Source organism: Mizuhopecten yessoensis, unplaced genomic scaffold (assembly GCF_002113885.1).
Source record: "Mizuhopecten yessoensis strain PY_sf001 unplaced genomic scaffold, ASM211388v2 scaffold9683, whole genome shotgun sequence".
Classification (NCBI taxonomy): Eukaryota; Metazoa; Mollusca; class Bivalvia; order Pectinida; family Pectinidae; genus Mizuhopecten; species Mizuhopecten yessoensis.
In genome coordinates, this window is record NW_018408170.1 from 501,206 (window position 1) to 520,036 (window position 18,831).

Consider the following 18,831-nt stretch of genomic DNA (forward strand, 5'->3'; position numbering starts at 1 on the left):
TTGGTCCAAAATGTGATTTCCCTATATAAACTATAGTAAAGTTTACCCCCTCCCCAGGGGGAAACGTGAGACCCCAGGGTCAAGAAATTCACAATTTTAGTAAAGCACCTTAAGACCCTTCTATCTATGAAGAGTATTTGATTCTACCAAATCTGGATCTTGAGAAGAAGATTTTTGAAATTTTAGTCAATTTTACCCTTTTTGGCCCCACCCCTCAGGCCCCTGGGGGCTGGGGACGATATAATTCACAATTTTAGTTGACCTTTGGCCATGAAAGGTTTCTGCAAAATTTCATTGAAATTGGTTTAGGGGTTTTGGAGAAGAAGTCAAAAATGTATTTTTTTTACGGACGCACGACGGACGACGCCGGACAAAAGGCAATCGCAATAGGTCACTTGAGACTTTGTCTCAGGTGACCTAAAAACAAATGCCAATGCAACCCTAAACAGACTATAATTTTTTTTGGCCTTATGTACATGTTAGTTATAATTGTTACATATGTTTTGTCATTAAGGATGTATTTTATTTATAAGTATTTAAACTCCCGTCTTCCGTATTGTTGATTGCATTAAATATTACATAATGAACATAATGTATCATGTTTTTTCTTGCCTTTTTAACCTGTACACTTGTACAATAAACACAATGCAAAATGTATGTAAAACTGTTACATACAAATTTATGTAAACATTCGATCCATGCATAAAACATAGTTTAATGGTGATATGTGAAGGAAAACACTATAGTGAGGCCGAAACGACTAAGGGGCCGGAACGACTAAGGGGCCGGACTACTAAGGACGGACCGGCTAGGGGCCGGAACTACTAGGGGGCCGGCCTACTAAGGACGGACCGGCTAGGGGCCGGGACTACCAGGGGGCCGGACTACTAAGGACGGAACGGCTAGGGGCCGGAACTACTAGGGGGCCGGACTACTAAGGACGGACCGGCTAGGGGCCGGAACTACTAGGGGGCCGGACCGGGAGAGGACGGAACGACTTGATACGGTTTGGCAGACCTAGATTTTGCTCTGATCTGTTTGCTATTTCGGTGATATGTGATGCATAATGCCTTAAACATATAATCTTCACCTACTAAACGCAGTTGTCGTTTTAAAATGTCATGGGAGGGTGAATGGTCACTTTGCTCATGATCATGTCCCGGTCTTCAGCACAGTGCCATGTTTGTTTTGTCATTTTCAAACATACTCATGAGCTTGATATTATGGTAAGCAAAAAATAAACCAAACAGCGGTGAATGATATCCGGAATTTGAGAACCGCTTACCTCCCTTCCCACAGTAATTATTTTTATCTCCACCTCATCCATAATGGCATCCTCGATATCCAGGGGTTACGCCTGGAAATCGAGGATGCCATAATGGGTACAGAACATGGACGTTTAAATTCGAAAAAAATATTCATTTTAAAATTGATGTGTTGGAGACAGTACATGAGGGAAGGTAGAACTAGTGCATGTTAGGTAATATTAAATGACATTTATATAATTTCAAAATCAAATTCAAAACTTTATCATAAGTTGCACATTTATAACTTCAGCATAGTTTGGTCAGAGACGTGGCTTTGAAAAATACTGAACTATTTACATTATAACATAGGACATGTATATCATGTTAAGAAAAGTTCATAGTTTGCTATCGGTTAGCTTATACTGTCAGCAAGCCCGGGCCCACTCTCCTCAGTTCTAAAGATTGATTAATAAATACGCAAGGGTCTAGTGTAACGAACGTTACCTACTCGCTCGGATTCCATGGTTTTTAAATGAAGAATGAGGATGATAAGGATGGAGCAGAGATTGGTGACAAAAACAACTCATTCTAAATAACATCGATGTCCTAGACAAAGAAAAACTATTCACGGAGACAGGGAGAACTTTAACCAGGGGGCCCTCCAGGAAACTCTACAAAAGATCATTTAGACTGTACAAATATGGTCAATTCTTAAGCAATAGAGTGGTGAATCTGTGGAACTCTTTAACAGACGAGGTAGTAAATTCCCCAACTCTAAACACCTTTAAGACTCGTCTTAACAACCACTGGAAGCAACACCCAGCAAAGTTCAAACCATCTTTTTATTAGACACTGTGTGACATTCTGATATGAACAGTCATACTGATAGTAGTGTGAACAGTGTATTTTAACCATACTTTTAACTATATAGGAGAGGAACTTTACTGGGAGTTACGTTACTCCATATCAAACTTACTACGCGTTAATGAAATAACATTTGTAAATAGCAACCATAAGTCAATAGTACGCGAAAGTACGTTATACTATTAACTAGAGAAGAAGATACATCTATACAAGCCCCGGCTTACCATTGATGTCATCTGAGCGAAACTGAGCGAAACAGGCAGATATAGATGTACGCGTGTATTGTGTGTCTACCGTATCGAACTTAACAAAGCACGTGGTGGCAAAAGGGTTTCCGAACTTACACCACAATTCGGCGATACAAGTTTCAAAATTTTCTTCACTATAACTCTTACATACTTTACAACCTACCTGTATCAATTGGAACGAATCATGAAGCTTTCCCCGTGATAAAGATGACACGTGGTACAGAACATACGTCTATCCCTTCCACTCAAAATCCTTCCATCTCCCCGGCATTTCTTTACGTGAGCCAGAGGAACTTATACAGCTCATAAATACCATCACTAAATGCCCTAAATAGACAAAGCGGAAAATGTTCAGCCACTAACTACCGTACGTGTTATCTACAAACATCTTTCCTTCAAACGGTAAGAGAGCCCCGAAAAAATGTGCCACAATGTACCCCGCCCCGCGATTTCTCTACAAAATTATCGACAAAATGCATAAATATGACTAGAAACATGGCATAGATGTTCAATAAAGTTTCCCAAACCCGAATTTGGAAGGATGGGCGACAGAGAATACTTAAATCGTTGGATTATTTAGCTAGACAAAACACGTCTTACCTGTCTGATATCGGGAGCCGAAGGTCAGGTATATCCTAGGACTTAGATATTGTCGGAAGGCTTGTTAACAGTGAGAGTCCACTATGGCACAATTTGGTAAATACATTTTAAAATACTCCTTTCTAGTATGTTCATTTAAAGGAAAGTGAAAGAAAAGTGTCCTTCGTATTCAATGACACTACATTGTTTACGTAGGCCTAGTCTTTGGTCCATTGGAATTCTATTCAGAGGCCAAGTGTACGTGACCATAGTGTGTTCACATTATCCGAATCTTTCGTAAAAATGCCTTGAATTCATGAAAAAACAAATCTGGTACATACTCTTCCTTTAGTTCTTTGTACAAAAATAGTTTGTTACTTTCGTCAACGATTTAAGTTTTAATAAAGAATCTTTTAGTTGTGACAGAAAGGCGGTTTTTGTCGGTAATGAATTCTGTCCTTCTTATAAATGCCGTTCTGACCACCATGCAGATATAATTCAGGATATCCATGACGCAAGCACCCTCTAACGAAAACGTAAGTAAGCATATGAGTTCCTGCCCGACGGGATCAAAACCAACCATCTATGTTGTGAAGCATATTTTGCTTTCGTCAAATAAGATCAGTTTTATTAAAAGTCGGTGGGCATTTTAAAAACAAATAACATAATTGTATAAGCCCTATCGAGCTTTTGACCGTTTTGATGGGTTTTTCATGTACTTTTGTGAAGTTAAAATGTTCTTTGTGATTGTAATTTATTGGCTTTGACGTTGTTGATGCCTTCGTGTGAATCAGGGTTAAAATTGATAATGTGTTCAAGAAATAATTATTAATAGAGTTTAATAACATGATTTCTGTGTCTTCTGTAGTTTTCCCATGTGTCATTGTTTCGGTTTTTGGTGTATTTGTTGTATATAAGGTGTGGCTTTCAATGCAGGGGAAGTTTTTCTTGCGATTTTGTTGTGATTTCATTGGTGCATGTTGGTTGATGGTGTTAGTCACTTTCGCTCTCTACATCCCTGGAATGTGTCATAACAAAATCGAAGGCTCAGTGTGATGTACATCACAAGAATCTCGCGGTCGCATAACGGTAAAACTTATTGGCTTTGAAGTCGGGCGTCGCTCCAGCCTAGTGAGTGGCCAGGGTTTTTAAACAGGACACCAATGCAATCAAATAGCTAGCCGCGTGCCCTAAATTTAGCTATGAAATAATCCAGGGGTGCAGAGAGCAAAAGTGCGTGTACCCCTGGAGTATCTAGGATGATGCCGGGGTGGCATTGAGGTCAAAGGTCAAATTAATTTTCCATGTTATAACTTCTGATTCGCTGAAGATACCTCAATGTAATTTTAAGGATATATGTAGGATGGCAAAGCGATGTGAAGGTACTGAGTGCGTACGCCCAAGGTCAAGGTAACATTGAGGTCAAAGGTCAAATTCACTTTCAAGGTCAAGCGAAATTTTAGGTAGTTGTGTCCCAAACATGATCTGTACACCCAAGGTCAAGGTCGGCACGTTTAAGTCCAAGGCAAAACTCTTTGTCTGGGCCATAACTTCTGACTGACCGTAAACAGATCCATGAAATTTTAGTGATATTTATATGTAGAATGGTAAGATGGTGTGCCCCATCTGTATGTCAAGGTCAAGGTCACATTGAGGTCACATTTTTTGACACACTGAAGATTTAGGGTTGGATAAGACAGGTTCAACTTATATCACCATATTTCTTTCTTTTATTAACATCACACAACATTGAGCAAGCAATATGCATGCCTGTACTCGCACACATTTTTACTCCAACTTGAGTCCAAGCCCGGTGAACTTTTCAGGTGAGCATACCCAGTATTCCATCAATTTTTACTGATTTTCTTGTTTGAGTTGAGAAGTATTTTGATAACTGGAGTAAGAGTTTGGTGATGAAATACGAAATCCAACGAGCACCTGTTCGACCCAGCCTCTATCTCAGCAATGTATTCTTCTTTAACCAGTCTTTGAACCAATGAAAACAGCTAGGTGAAATATTTAAATCAATAGAATTTAATATCAAGCATGAATTCCATAAAGATGATATATACAATGACTTAAAATTCGGCCACTATCACACGTACAGCCTTCAATAAGGTACAACATTCGGTCACTATCACACGTACAGCCTTCAATAAGGTACAACAACATTCACCCCTAAATACACATTGATATCATTTGTTAGTTTGCTGTCTTTGAAATGGTAATAAAAAAATGACAATTATCTTTGTCTGTTGTCAATTGTTCCTCAGGTCAAAGGAACCCAAGAAATATGGTTTACATGTACAGTATATATTTATAGGGAGGATATTTCTAGGGTTTTCCTTGGATGACTAAGGGAAGAATTCTTCAAAATTTGGCTGGACACCCAGGGTAATTCTGGTAGCAATATCACATTTACCTTTTCAGGCCGACAACTGTATTCCATCTTTTCATATTGAAGAGTTATCTGCTCTTGATTGTTACGTCATTTGTTTGTGAGAGTAATGTCATCAATATCTGCTCACAAGAGAAGATAACTCTGCAACACGCAAAGATGGAATACATAGTTATGGAGTATTGAGATTTTAATTCAGGGTCTAAAAAGTCAAATCATTGTAGCACGAGTGCATTTGTCTCTTTATATCCAGAAATTGTTTAGGTTAAAACCTACAAACTGTGTTCTTCTCTTCACGCTAATTAGCAACTGTACACATGGTAAAAGTAGGGATATCAACAGTTTCCATGTTAGGGTCAAAGAACTACATTTTCAGGGTCAGGGCTGAACCTAAGGGTGAATCCTAGACGCATAGTGTATCCATTTTATCATGACAAGCAATTATTTATTTTATTATTTATGTGGTAATAGTGTCCGAAATGTCCCTATTGGGCCCTGCCCTGTGGCTCCAGTGGGTCCCCCATTTGGTAATAAAACAATAAGTTCTATTTGCCCAACAATGTTAAATTTGTCAAAATTCATTCAGCAGTTCTGGATTAGAAGTCTTATAAAGGAAAAGTTAATGACAGACAGTGGACCACAGCATAAACTCACTTGATCCTTTGGGCCAGGTCAGCTACTTTGATAAATACACCTTTTTCACAGGTCACCTGATAAAATACTGATACCGACCACTCTTAATGCCTAAAGTTTTTACTCATCATCAATCATTGTAGTCTCGCTGATTCAAAGGAATTTTCTTTTTTATCATACTTCACCATGACAGCACATCACAGTTTTTTTTATCAGCCTTTTCTCGAATTACTCATTATATATAAAATTAAACACCTTATTTTTTCGTGACACATTCATCGGCAAATCAGGATTGTCTGGAATAGGAGCAGCCATGGGTTGTGGCTTTCGTTAAAAGCTGCAGGGCTTGAAATTAATTTTAATACCACTAGTCAATTGGGTTTATAGTTTCCAATTTTCCAAGTCCATGTACGACTTCCACTAACCCAATTCTACTCAACAAGATAAGGAATATCAAATTTTGACTAGCCAGTCAGACTAACAGTTTTTAGAACCACTACACCAGCTGGAGATTTCACTAGTCTCAGACTATCGTGCTACCCTTATTGTCTAGTCCTGAATCACTAGTCTCAGACTATTGAGCTACCCTTATTGTCTACTCCAGCTGGTGATTTCACTAGTCTCAGACTATTGAGCTACCCTTATTGTCTACACCAGCTGGAGATTTCACTAGTCTCAGGCTATTGAGCTACCCTTATTGTCCAGTCCTGAAGCCAATGGGTTTCCACAATAAATTCTAAAATTAACATCACATAATACACATACAATGTCCTATCTTTCATGATGGATTTGTTGGCAAATCATCTGGAATTTGAGCATCAACGAATCCTATTTTATCATTGTCTAGTTGATCTTTATTCACGTAGAATGTCCAGCGATACGTTGGCCCGAGTTCAATGTCAAGCTGGTTAACTGTCCATTCTGGAATATCCTTCCTGGGCGTGCTGAAAAAAAGAAAGAGATAAATTACTTGAATGCTACCATTTCAACCTTGGACAAGGGAGAGAACTCCAGGCAAAGATTCAAATATATATTTCTGATTTATTGTTAAATCATGGCATGCAAAGGACATGGGGCATCATGGGTCATTTTCGGCCTCAAAAAGAAGAAAAAAAATTAAGATTTACATTAATTTACCTATTTCTTTTATAAACATCATATTGGTTAAATTTGGGTTTCTTTCCTGGTACAGATTTTTTAATTGTGCATGAATAGATGCCCCACCATACCAACAAAATTGCGTTGCTATGCAGAAATAGCCAAAATAGGGTGTTTTTGGACAGTTAGTATGCAGGATGAAAGCCTCCACACAAGACAACTAAAACCCCTTTCTACATGACCACTGGTATGACAATGTTTAAAAATGCAAACTATTTATTTGGTTGGTTCTGTGGGAGGTTTATCCCTTTCACCCCTATGTAACTTTAGTAGACTCTACCATGCATTGTTCTGGATGAGTCCATTATGGTCTACAGTGGTGAAAGGGTTATACAGCTTTTTGTTAATTTACTTTGAAATGGACAATTATCAATGTATTAAATAGCTAACGAAAGACGATATTCATGCATTTTATTGTGAAAAATGATGGTTTATACCTCACTATGTTACACCATATCTCCTACTCCGTCTTTGCGTATTGCAGAGTTATCTTCTCTTGTGAGCAGGTATTGATTGTTACGTCATCTGTTTGTGAGAGTAACGTCATCAATTTTTGAGAAAACAACGTAATTTTCTCACACAAACCAATGATGAAACAATCAATACCTGCTCACAAGAGAAGATAATACGGAATACCAGTTGTTGAATGAAGTTTTATATTTGTGTACTTCATTTATTCCAGATTACGAATATAAACAACTAATTGAAAATCCCTGTTGAGGCTGAAAACGACCCTTACCGCCACTAGTCCTTCATTTTCACGAGGATTTGAATTTGGTGGATAGAAAATGTTTGTGAAAGTAACAATAGCTTTATAAATTATGTTCCTGATTGACATGTAATAAAATTAGTAACAATAGCATTATAATTATGTTCCTGATTGACATGTAATAAAATTAGTAACAATAGCATTATAATTATGTTCCTGATTGACATGTAATAATATTAGTAACAATAGCATTATAAATTATGTTCCTGATTGACATGCAATAATATTGGTAACAATAGCTTTATAAATTATGTTCCTGATTGACACGTTATAATATTAGTAACAATAGCATTATAATTATGTTCCTGGTTGACATGTAATAATATTGGTAACAATATCTTTATAAATTATGTTCCTGATTGACACGTTATAATATTAGTAACAATAGCATTATAAATTATGTTCCTGATTGACATGCAATAATATTGGTAACAATAGCTTTATAAATTATGTTCCTGATTGGCATGTAATAATATTAGTAACCTACCGTAGATTCATCATTGTCACTCCTCACTAATAAACAAATCTCAAGAAATGTACCGGTATGTGACTTATACTACCGGATTTGAATTTGGTGGATAGAAAATGTTTGTGAAAGTAACAATAGTTTTATAAATTATGTTCCTGATTGACATGTAATAATTTTAGTAACAATAGCTTTATAAATTATGTTCCTGGTTGACATGTAATAATATTAGTAACAATAGCATTATAAATTATGTTCCTGATTGACATGTAATAATATTGTTAACAATAGCTTTATAAATTATGTTCCTGGTTGACATGTAATAATATTAGTAACAATAGCATTATAAATTATGTTCCTGATTGACATGTAATAAAATTAGTAACAATAGCATTATAATTATGTTCCTGGTTGACATGTAATAATATTGGTAACAATAGCCTTATAAATTATGTTCCTGATTGCCATGTAATAATATTGGTAACAATAACTTTATAAATTATGTTCCTGATTGACACGTTATAATATTAGTAACAATAGCATTATAATTATGTTCCTGGTTGACATGTAATAATATTGGTAACAATAGCTTTATAAATTATGTTCCTGGTTGGCATGTAATAATATTAGTAACCTACCGTAGATTCATCATTGTCACTCCTCACTAATAAACAAATCTCAAGAAATGTACCGGTATGTGACTTATACTACCGGATTTGAATTTGGTGGATAGAAAATGTTTGTGAAAGTAACAATAGTTTTATAAATTATGTTCCTGATTGACATGTAATAAAATTAGTAACAATAGCATTATAATTATGTTCCTGGTTGACATGTAATAATATTAGTAACAATAGCTTTATAAATTATGTTCCTGGTTGGCATGTAATAATATTAGTAACCTACCGTAGATTCATCATTGTCACTCCTCACTAATAAACAAATCTCAAGAAATGTACCGGTATGTGACTTATACTACCGGATTTGAATTTGGTGGATAGAAAATGTTTGTGAAAGTAACAATAGTTTTATAAATTATGTTCCTGATTGACATGTAATAATATTGGTAACAATAGCTTTATAAATTATGTTCCTGATTGGCATGTAATAATATTAGTAACCTACCGTAGATTCATCATTGTCACTCCTCACTAATAAACAAATCTCAAGAAATGTACCGGTATGTGACTTATACTACCAGAAAGTCTTCCAACAGAACTGTTCAAAATTTAATCTGATTTAATTTGGAAAAACTCAGGTCGAAAGTATTAATGGCGAAAATATTCCTATTTAGCAATATACCCAACACAATGTATTGCTCTTTGGAAGGATTCCTTCTTCTCCCACCCTTCACAGGTGTGTCTCTCGTTTGAACCAGGAAAGATCAGCTTGTCAAATGAGGACGACTACCCCCCCCCCCCCCCCCCCCCCCCCCCCCACACACACACACACACATACACACACACACACACACATTTACAGTTAAGTTACCAAATGTACATACTCCATAGTGACCGGAGGTCTCGTCGCCCAGAGGTACAAATATGCCGAGGATCCCTTTGATCCAGTCAAAGGAATCTTCATCTGAAAAAAACAAAACATTATTTATGTTTTGTGTTAATTAACAATAAGATTACAATATTTGCTTTACAATCACAGTTGATCAGAAAATTTAATTTACAAGCACAGTTTAGAATATACAAGGATAGTTGATCAAAAAATTGAAAATACTAGCACTGTTTAGAAAATTGAATATACAAGGAGAGCTGAGAGTTGATAAGAAAATAGAATATACTGTACAAGGACAATTAATAAATAAATTTAACTAACAAGCCCAGTTTAGAAAATGTTATATACAAAAAACAGTTGATCAGAAAATTAAATTGACAAGCACTGTTTAGAAAATTGAATATACATGAAGAGCCGAGAGTTGATAAGAAAATTAAACTAACAAGCACAGTTTAGAAAATTTAATATATAAAAACAGTTGATCAGAAAATTAAATTGACAAGCACTGTTGATTAGAAAATTTAATATACAAGCACTGTTGATTAGAAAATTTAATATATAAGCACTGTTGATTAAAAAATTTAATTAACAAGCAGTTTAAAAAAAATAATTTACAAGGACAGTTGAACAGAAAACTTAATTGACAAGGACAGTTGATCAGAAAACCTCATTGACAAGCCGTTCAGAATCTTTATATACAAGGACAATTGCTTCTGACCAAATATTTTAATTCTAGGCCTCTTGATTATTCAGAAGACATTGTTATGACAGACAGCACAAAAAAAAAGGCATGAAATAAGCTAACTTGTCCAATAACTGCTCAAAATCCCAGAATTGATCTACACCCTCCTTCAGCATTTCAAAATCTGAGTTTAAGATTGATTTTTTTCCACTGCAACATTTACCTTGGCTTTGCCATCCAACACATCAACCTTGTTGTCGTTTGGATCATACGATATATGGTGCATCTTCAGCGGACTGCCCAGCCTTTCCATGACCACATCATAACCCTGCAGTATCCCCATGGCCTGGACCACGTACGGTTCACCCTTGATGTTAGCTGAAACATTAATTTAGACAGTTCGGAATTCCTTGTGATACAGGTAAACCTCAATATATAGTGCTCATGACTTGTTAGCTAGGATAACGTTGTTTTCTGACGAGATATTTATTTATATATCGCGTCGTCAGAGCAGAGGAGGCCAGGTATTAATATTTAATATTAGTACAAATCACTTATATCAGACCTGCTAACCTCGGAATTAATCATTTAATATTTGGGTTCGTGGATGTTCTGCTGACATTAGAGCTAATTAATGTGCAAATAAGTGTTAATGCTGGAAAACCACCTGCAGTTTACTTGACTGTATGGATCGGAATATTCAGTTTACTTGACTGTATGGATCGGAATATTCAGTTTACTTGACTGTATGGATCGGAATATTCAGTTTACTTGACTGTATGGAATATTCAGTTTACTTGACTGTATGTAATATTCACAGTTAACTTGACTGTATGGATCGGAATATTCAGTTTACTTGACTGTATGGAATATTCACAGTTTACTTGACAGTATGGATCGGAATATTCAGTTTACTTGACTGTATGGATTATTCAGTTTACTTGACTGTATGGAATATTCACAGTTCACTTGACAGTATGAATCGGAATATTCAGTTTACTTGACTGTATGTAATATTCACAGTTTACTTGACTGTATGGATCGGAATATTCACAGTTTACTTGACTATGGAATATTCACAGTTTACTTGACTGTATGGAATATTCACAGTTTACTTGACTGTATGGAATATTCACATGAAAAAGTGGTGAGGAATACTTAATCTCCAAAAAAGTATATAACAAGAACTCCACGGAAGTGGATGTGTCGCCTACGCAGGACTTGCTTAGCACTGCATGAGGTTTGAGTTTAATCGGCCCAAGGAAACTCAAGTTAACGCACGAAAACCGATTTTATTTATAGTAACAGTGACCTTGACCTTTGGACCTGAAAAGCAATCCCAAGCAAGCACTTTTGGTAAGGAAGCACTGCATGAAGTTTGAGTTTGATCGACCCATAGAAACTCAAGTTATCGCACAAAAATAGATTTTCTATTTATAGTAACAGTGACCTTTGACCTTCGGACCTGAAAAGCAATCCCAAGCAATCCCTTTTGGTAAGGAAGCTCTGCATGAAGTTTAAGTTTGATCGGCCCAAGGAAACTCAAGTTCTCGCACGAAAACCTCTGTGCGGACAACGCTGCCGCCACTTCCGACATAGCAATACCTATGTGTCACCAGCTTTTCGCAGGCGACACAAAAAGGAGAAAGTTACTTTTTGGAGGTTGGAAAGCAAATTATTACCTCACTGCCTTTTAGTTTTGCAAACTTTTGGTCAACTGAATCACTACTTATTAATGTCATACTCATGAGACAATCATTGCTTCACATAAGTTCTATAAATTAAAACCTAGTGCAGGGGAACAGGATTGGGTCGATCATCAACAACCAGGTATACAATTAGCTCAATTGTTAGAGCGGGCGTCTAAAGTTTGAAGGGTCCTCGGTTCGAACCCTGGTCTGGCAGTTGCATTTCTCTATCTCCTGTTACAAAATTGGCGACCTAGGCAACCCTTGTTTCAAGCATTGGGAGTACACTTAGCAAGGAGATGCCCGAACTTGGGTTGTAAATAGTTGTCTTCGGGGGCAATGACTTAGAAAAAGGAGGGAGGAATGTAGCGGAACTGGACTGGGTCGATCATTGGTGAACAGGTAGCTCAATTGGTAGAACGTCTGTCTGGAGTTCGGACGTTCCCGGGTTTGAATCCCAGTCTGGTGTTGCATTTCTTTTTCTCCTGTTGCACTAGCATTGACACTGGTATTGCTGTAATATATACAATTTTATTAAAATGTCATTTAAGGGAAGGTTCAGCCCAGGCAATCCTTTGAAAGTGGTGACAGTGGCTGAGAAATCTGACGTTACACGCTTCAAGCCATCATAACTATGGTGATTCCAACGTGGGCCGAACTTATGTACCTGAGACTGTCTATCTGATAATATAACTTACATAACTCAGAGCACATTCAGCAATCCAATCTCCCCGGGTGGAAAAAAAGTATAAATTATTTTTCAGTTTGTCCATTTGTTATTATTTAATGACACGTATGGAATTTCTCTTTTCAGATGGTATGATATGCATGTGACAGATTATAATCATACGATTATGGCCGAGCTATGCGCTAGAGGGAATTTCTCTTTAGCTCAGTGGTAGAGTGTCCGACTTGGACGTCTGGGTTCACGGGTTTGATCCGCGATGAAAGCACACAGTGACATACTCTCTTTCCTGTTACATGCATAGATTTCAATGACTGCCAGGCTGGCTACAACAACTTTAATAGAGATGGGCCCATGCTGGCTACAACAACTTTAATAAAGATGGGCCCAAATTGCCATGATCTCCCCTTTTAGAGGTAATAAATAAAGTGAGACATCAGAAGTGGGTTTATTCATCTAGACTGTTATATGGTATTGATGTAACGTCAAACTCCTGTGATCCGACCGGGAAAACCGAAAAAGACATCGTAATAGTGGTTCGTCCGAGGAATAGTACTAATATTAATACCCAGCCTCCTCTGCCCCGGCCGCAATACATAAAAAAAAAATCTTGTCATCAGAAAGCTACGTTATCAGGTCCAGTACACTCTGTATAGCTGTAAAGACCTATAATAGCTTTATTGACCTATCTGAAATAGGTATTTTGAGCTATTTTCATGTGATTTTCTTTTTTAAGGAAAACGAAACAATGTTGCTTTTAAAAGAAGATTGTATCATTACATGTATGTTGATAACAAAAGACATTAAATATGAATATTCTTTTTAAAAAATAATGATGTCAAAAAAATCGGAAATTTTATATTTATGAACAAGAGGCCCTATGGGCCTGCATCGCTCACCTGGTATTAATCTCACAATTGTAACCTTAAAAGCGGAATCAAATACAGCTACAGGCAAAATATAACTGTATTGACTTAAAGTCATTCAGAATAACCTGTTAAACGATTAAAACACATTTGACCCCTGTGACCTTGAAAGTCAAACATGAACATTAAGTTGAACAAACTTCAGTCCTTCCTCCCAGAATGCAACTTGCCAAATATCACCACCTTATACCTTTTGTTTATTGAGAAGATGACTTTTAAAGATTTATGCACTATGGACCAGATGTGACCATGAAAGTGTGTCTAGGTCATTCACATCAACAAGCAATCACACTGTATGCTTTAGTTATTCAGAAAAAGTCGTTTAAAGATTTCAACATATTTGACCTCTGTGACCTTGAATATGGGCAAAGGTCATTCATTTGAGCAAACTTCATAGCCCTTCATGCCAACATCCTTCTGGCCAAATATCATCACCCTTGACCTTTTGGTTATACAGAAGAAGTCGTTTAAAGGTTTTTAAGACAATTGACACCTTTGACCTTGAATATGAGTGAAGGTCATTTGTTTGAACAAACTTGGAAGCCCTTCATGCCTGTAGAGAGAACTCAACTCTTCGAATGGCGGAATAAGACTGACTTTATTACCAACGCTATTGGAGAGTTTCACATCAAGGGCGATAACTCATAATGGCTTAACCAATACTGTTACATCTCCCTAACAAGTTTATATGATGTAATAAACGGACAGAATGTAATTACTTTTAAAGTCAATAAAATAAGGTTTTACTTATTCTCACAGTATAATTAAAATACATTCAAATTTTAGCACAGTCTCTTGTTGTAATGTAAATACCGCACTAGAAACATTAACTAGTAGAACTTGAATTAAACCCACACAAAATTACAGTCACTGTCTCTATAGCACCCTAAATCTATAATGTGAAATTAGCTGTCCTTAAATCGTGGGGGTACTTTTATTTCGCGACCGCTGACACGACTAAATTTCACATTCTGGACCGATGCACTATCAGCACATTTTACGTTTTTGTTCACATTCACGACTGATGGACTTTCCGTGCACTTTGACTCATTTGACAGTTTGATATAATTTGACGGTGTTACGTCATCACTTATGACATCATCGATTGGTATGGATTTCTGAGTGGTGATGTCTGCAAAGTTCTCCTTGGTATGAAACAAGTCTCTCCTGTTCCTCCTGACTTTTCCTCCTTCATGTTCCACAATGTAGGATCTAGGAGTGGATGTTTTTTCTACAACTTTACCTGGAGCTAATGAAGCTTGGTTTACGTTTGGTGGAATAAACCGGATATTGTCTCCAACATGTAAGGGTGGTAAGGAATGCGTTCCTCTGTCAAAATATACCTTCTGGCGTGCTTTCTGCTCCTCCAAAGATGACTTGATGGCACAAGGTTCGAAACCTAATGGGTTTAACTGAGTCCGCTTAACAGGTAGCGTTGTCCTTGTAGCCCTGCCTAAGAGCAGCTGTGATGGTGAGAGTTCTATACCAGTTATCGGGGTATTCCTCATTTCCATAAGGGCCAAATAAGTGTCCTTGCCGTCATCTCGAGCCTTTTTGAATAGTCGCTTCACAGTTTGAACAAAACGTTCTGCGAGTCCATTACTTTGCGGGTATCTCGGAGACGAAGTAGTGTGTTCGATGAGGTATGCTCGTGAAAAGGACTTGAACTCATAACTCGCGAACTCTGGGCCATTGTCACTGATAATTTCTTCAGGAATGCCATATCTGTCAAACTGCTGCTTCAAAACGTTGATTACAGTTGCTGACTTTCCATCTGACACATTGTTTACCTCGATGAATTTCGAAAAGTAGTCAACAGTTACAAGGTATTTCAGGCCATCCAATACCATCATATCGGCCGCGATCTTTTGCCACGGCCTATCAAGCGTCTCGTGTGGAATCAACGGTTCCTTTGGCTGCGCGTTCCAATAACGATTACAGATGTGGCATTGCGCCACCACATCCTCTATCTGTTTTGTGATTCCAGGCCAGAACAATGCAGTTCTTGCTCTCTGAATACACTTAGTCTTGCCTAAGTGACTGCTATGCAATGTCTTCAACATTTCAGGTCTCAGTGTTGTCGGTATAATGATTCGATTGCCTTTTAACAAAAGTCTGTCCACTACACTGATCTTGTCCCTAAAATTCCAATAGGGTGTTAAATCCGGGTCAAGGCTATGCTTGTCGTGAGGCCATCCTTCCATCACGGTCTGTTTCAGTTTGGCTAATACTCGGTCGCGGTCCATTTCTCTCGTGAAGTGTCTGGTCTTTTCCAGACTTATGGGTACAGTGCCAACCACGTGTACTTCAAACTCATCCACGTCATTCTCCATATCATGAATCGGTGCAACCGAACTACTAATAGTATCGGCAATGTACAACTCTTTACCTGGGCGGTAAGATACAACCAAGTCGCATTGCTGTACTTTTAGCATCATACGTTTGAGTCTAGGAGGGGCACTCGACAATGGCTTTTTGAACAAGCTCTCCAGGGGCTTATGATCAGTTTCAACCTGAACAGTCTTTCCATACACATATTCGTGGAATTTCTTCAGCCCATACACAATTCCTAGCATTTCCTTCTCAATCTGAGCATAGTTCTTTTCGTCCCTGTTTAATGTTCTTGATGCGTATGCGACAGGTTGTTGTTCCTGTAAGATGCATGCTACCAAACCGTATGACGATGCATCAACGGATAGCTTTATTTCCTTTCCAACATCATAGTAGCTAAGTACAGGTGCCGTAGTAATCGCCCTTGAACTTTTGGTTTTACAGAAGTTGTTTTAAGGTCTTTAACATATTGGCCATTGTGACCTTGAATATGTGTCAAGGTCATTCATTTGAATAAACTTGGTAGCCCTTCATCCCAGCATGCTACCGGCCAAATATCATCACCCTTGGCATTTTTTTGAGTATTCAGAAGTTGTTTAAAAGGTTTTAAACATATTTGACCCCTGTGACCTTGAATATTTGTCAAGGTAATTAATATGAACAAACTTGGTAGCCCTTCATCCTAGCATGTTACTGGATAAATATCATTATTCTAGGCCTCTTAGTTATTCAGAATAAGCTGTTTGAATTTTTTTAAGACAATTGGCCCATGTGATCTTGAAAATGGATGAAGGTCATTCATTTGAACAAACTTGGTAGTCCTTCATCCCAGCATGATATAAATAGCATCACCCCGGGCATTTTGGTTATTCAGAAGAAGTTGTTTAAAGTTTTTAACATATATATTCGACTCCTGTTACATTGAAAATAGGTGAAGGTCATTTATTTGAACAAACTTGGTAGCCCTTCTTTCCAGTTTGCTTCTGGCCAAATATCATCACCCTATGCCTCTTGGTTATTAAGAAGAAGTTGTTTAAAGAGAAATATTGACGCCGGACGGACGCCGCACCACAGCATAATCTCACTTGGCCCTTCGGGCCAGGTGAGCTCAAAATGAAAATAAATATCTGACTGTATGCTTTTTGTAGTCAACGTTACCATAAACAACATTGTTTTATGCGACTTTGCTTTAATTTAATGAAAATTGAAATCTGAGAAAATAAAGCTCAATACAGCTTAAATGTATAACTTTGTTAGGTGAAACTACTGGACCTGGTTATCACAGCTACCGAGGAACAAACCTGAACCTTTAGTAAATCGACCTATGGAAAGAAAACAGTTTAGTGTTGCTGGTTTCTAACCTTGACTAGACTCTCTTCTGTATATCTGGTATCCAATGTAGGAGGCTGCAAAACATCCAACAGAGGCTATACCGAGCCTTCCTAGGCCGCCTAACATCGACATTGTAGCTCTAGATCTGCTTGTTTTGACTTTGAAAGTATTTGATAGACCCAGATCGACAAGGGGCAGTGGTACATAGCGGATAATCGGTCATCGGCGGAGGGTGAGGACAAAACCCGGAATGCACTCAGGCGTGAAGATTATTTTGTTGATTTATTGTATATATTAGGCTGTATCTCCTATAATATATCATGGATTTTCATTCGAATACCAGCCTAGGAAAGATAATTTTATACCTGTCACAATGATATAAGTTATGCGTACCATTATTTAATATTGGAAGTGAAAGTGGTGGCCGGAATGAACCACTATGAAATAAAAATGGCAATATTTTCAACTGTTTTCGTTCTAATAAATACTCATAACTCAAAAAGTACTGAACCGATTTTTGTTCGGAGACCACTCTGGTCAAGGGAATTTTGCACTTGTTAATGTTATACCAACTGTTAAATCACATCTTTCATATTAATCGCAAAAGTGGTGGCCGGAATGAATCGAAATCGCTTGAAAAATGACGAAAAAAGTATAACTCTCTCGTAACTTTCTGTCTTTTTTTACCCATTACTCGTTAATCGCAGAACCGATTTTTGTTCGGTGACCACTCTAAGCAAGATAATTTTATAATCTTTAAGCTGATATAACTTTTATTAATATACATTACAAACTCGATGCAAAAGTGGTGGCCGGAATGAACCACTATGTACGTAAATTTCTACATTATCGGGTATGCTAAAACAACACAAGCTAAACAATCGGTAGTGCAATACAAGGGAAATACAAGGGAAGTAACTCGAAATGAAAAACGGATTACACGTAGAACTTTTAGTCATTCTTACAGGCGAAGACACAGTTCTGGTAAACGGACTGGTAAATCGTGCGCAGCGGCACGGACAGGTAAATCGTGCGCAGCGGCACGGACAGGTAAATCGTGCGCAGCGGCACGGACTGGTAAATCGTGCACAGCGGCACGGAAAGGTAAATAGTGCGCAGCGGCACGGACAGGTAAATCGTGCGCAAGGATTACTTACTCGTTCACACAGAGTAGTAATTTGTGCGCAAGGATTCGTATATGGTTTTTTTTTTTTTTTTCAAAGTATTTATCACATTACAATAATATATACATTTCATTATGCATAATGAATTCCACTTTCACACATACATTCATACTAAATCAATTTTGCTCTTCT

At 37.5% G+C, this 18,831-nt stretch overlaps 2 protein-coding genes across 3 annotated transcripts in view; both read right to left on the reverse strand.

Moving 5' to 3' along the window:
- The window catches only part of LOC110458641, an 18,930-nt gene extending 17,737 nt beyond the window's left edge, over positions 1 to 1,193 (reverse strand). The window contains exon 1 of one of the 2 annotated variants that reach the window (XM_021510432.1): positions 1,095 to 1,193. The gene's annotated coding sequence lies outside the window, so the exon portion shown is untranslated. Of the gene's footprint in view, positions 1 to 1,090 lie in introns of both variants that reach the window. The other variant, XM_021510433.1, reaches the window with a different exon arrangement.
- Positions 1,194 to 6,573: 5,380 nt separating this feature from the next.
- On the reverse strand, positions 6,574 to 17,693 carry LOC110458642 (cytochrome c oxidase assembly factor 1 homolog). Its single transcript, XM_021510434.1, has 4 exons — positions 17,545 to 17,693; positions 10,777 to 10,931; positions 9,867 to 9,946; positions 6,574 to 6,913 (listed from the first exon to the last, which is right to left on the reverse strand). The coding sequence occupies exons 1-4, from the start codon at positions 17,645 to 17,647 to the stop codon at positions 6,748 to 6,750; spliced, it is 504 nt and encodes a 167-aa protein (XP_021366109.1). The 5' UTR covers positions 17,648 to 17,693; the 3' UTR covers positions 6,574 to 6,747.
- Between the last annotated feature and the right edge of the window lie 1,138 nt (positions 17,694 to 18,831).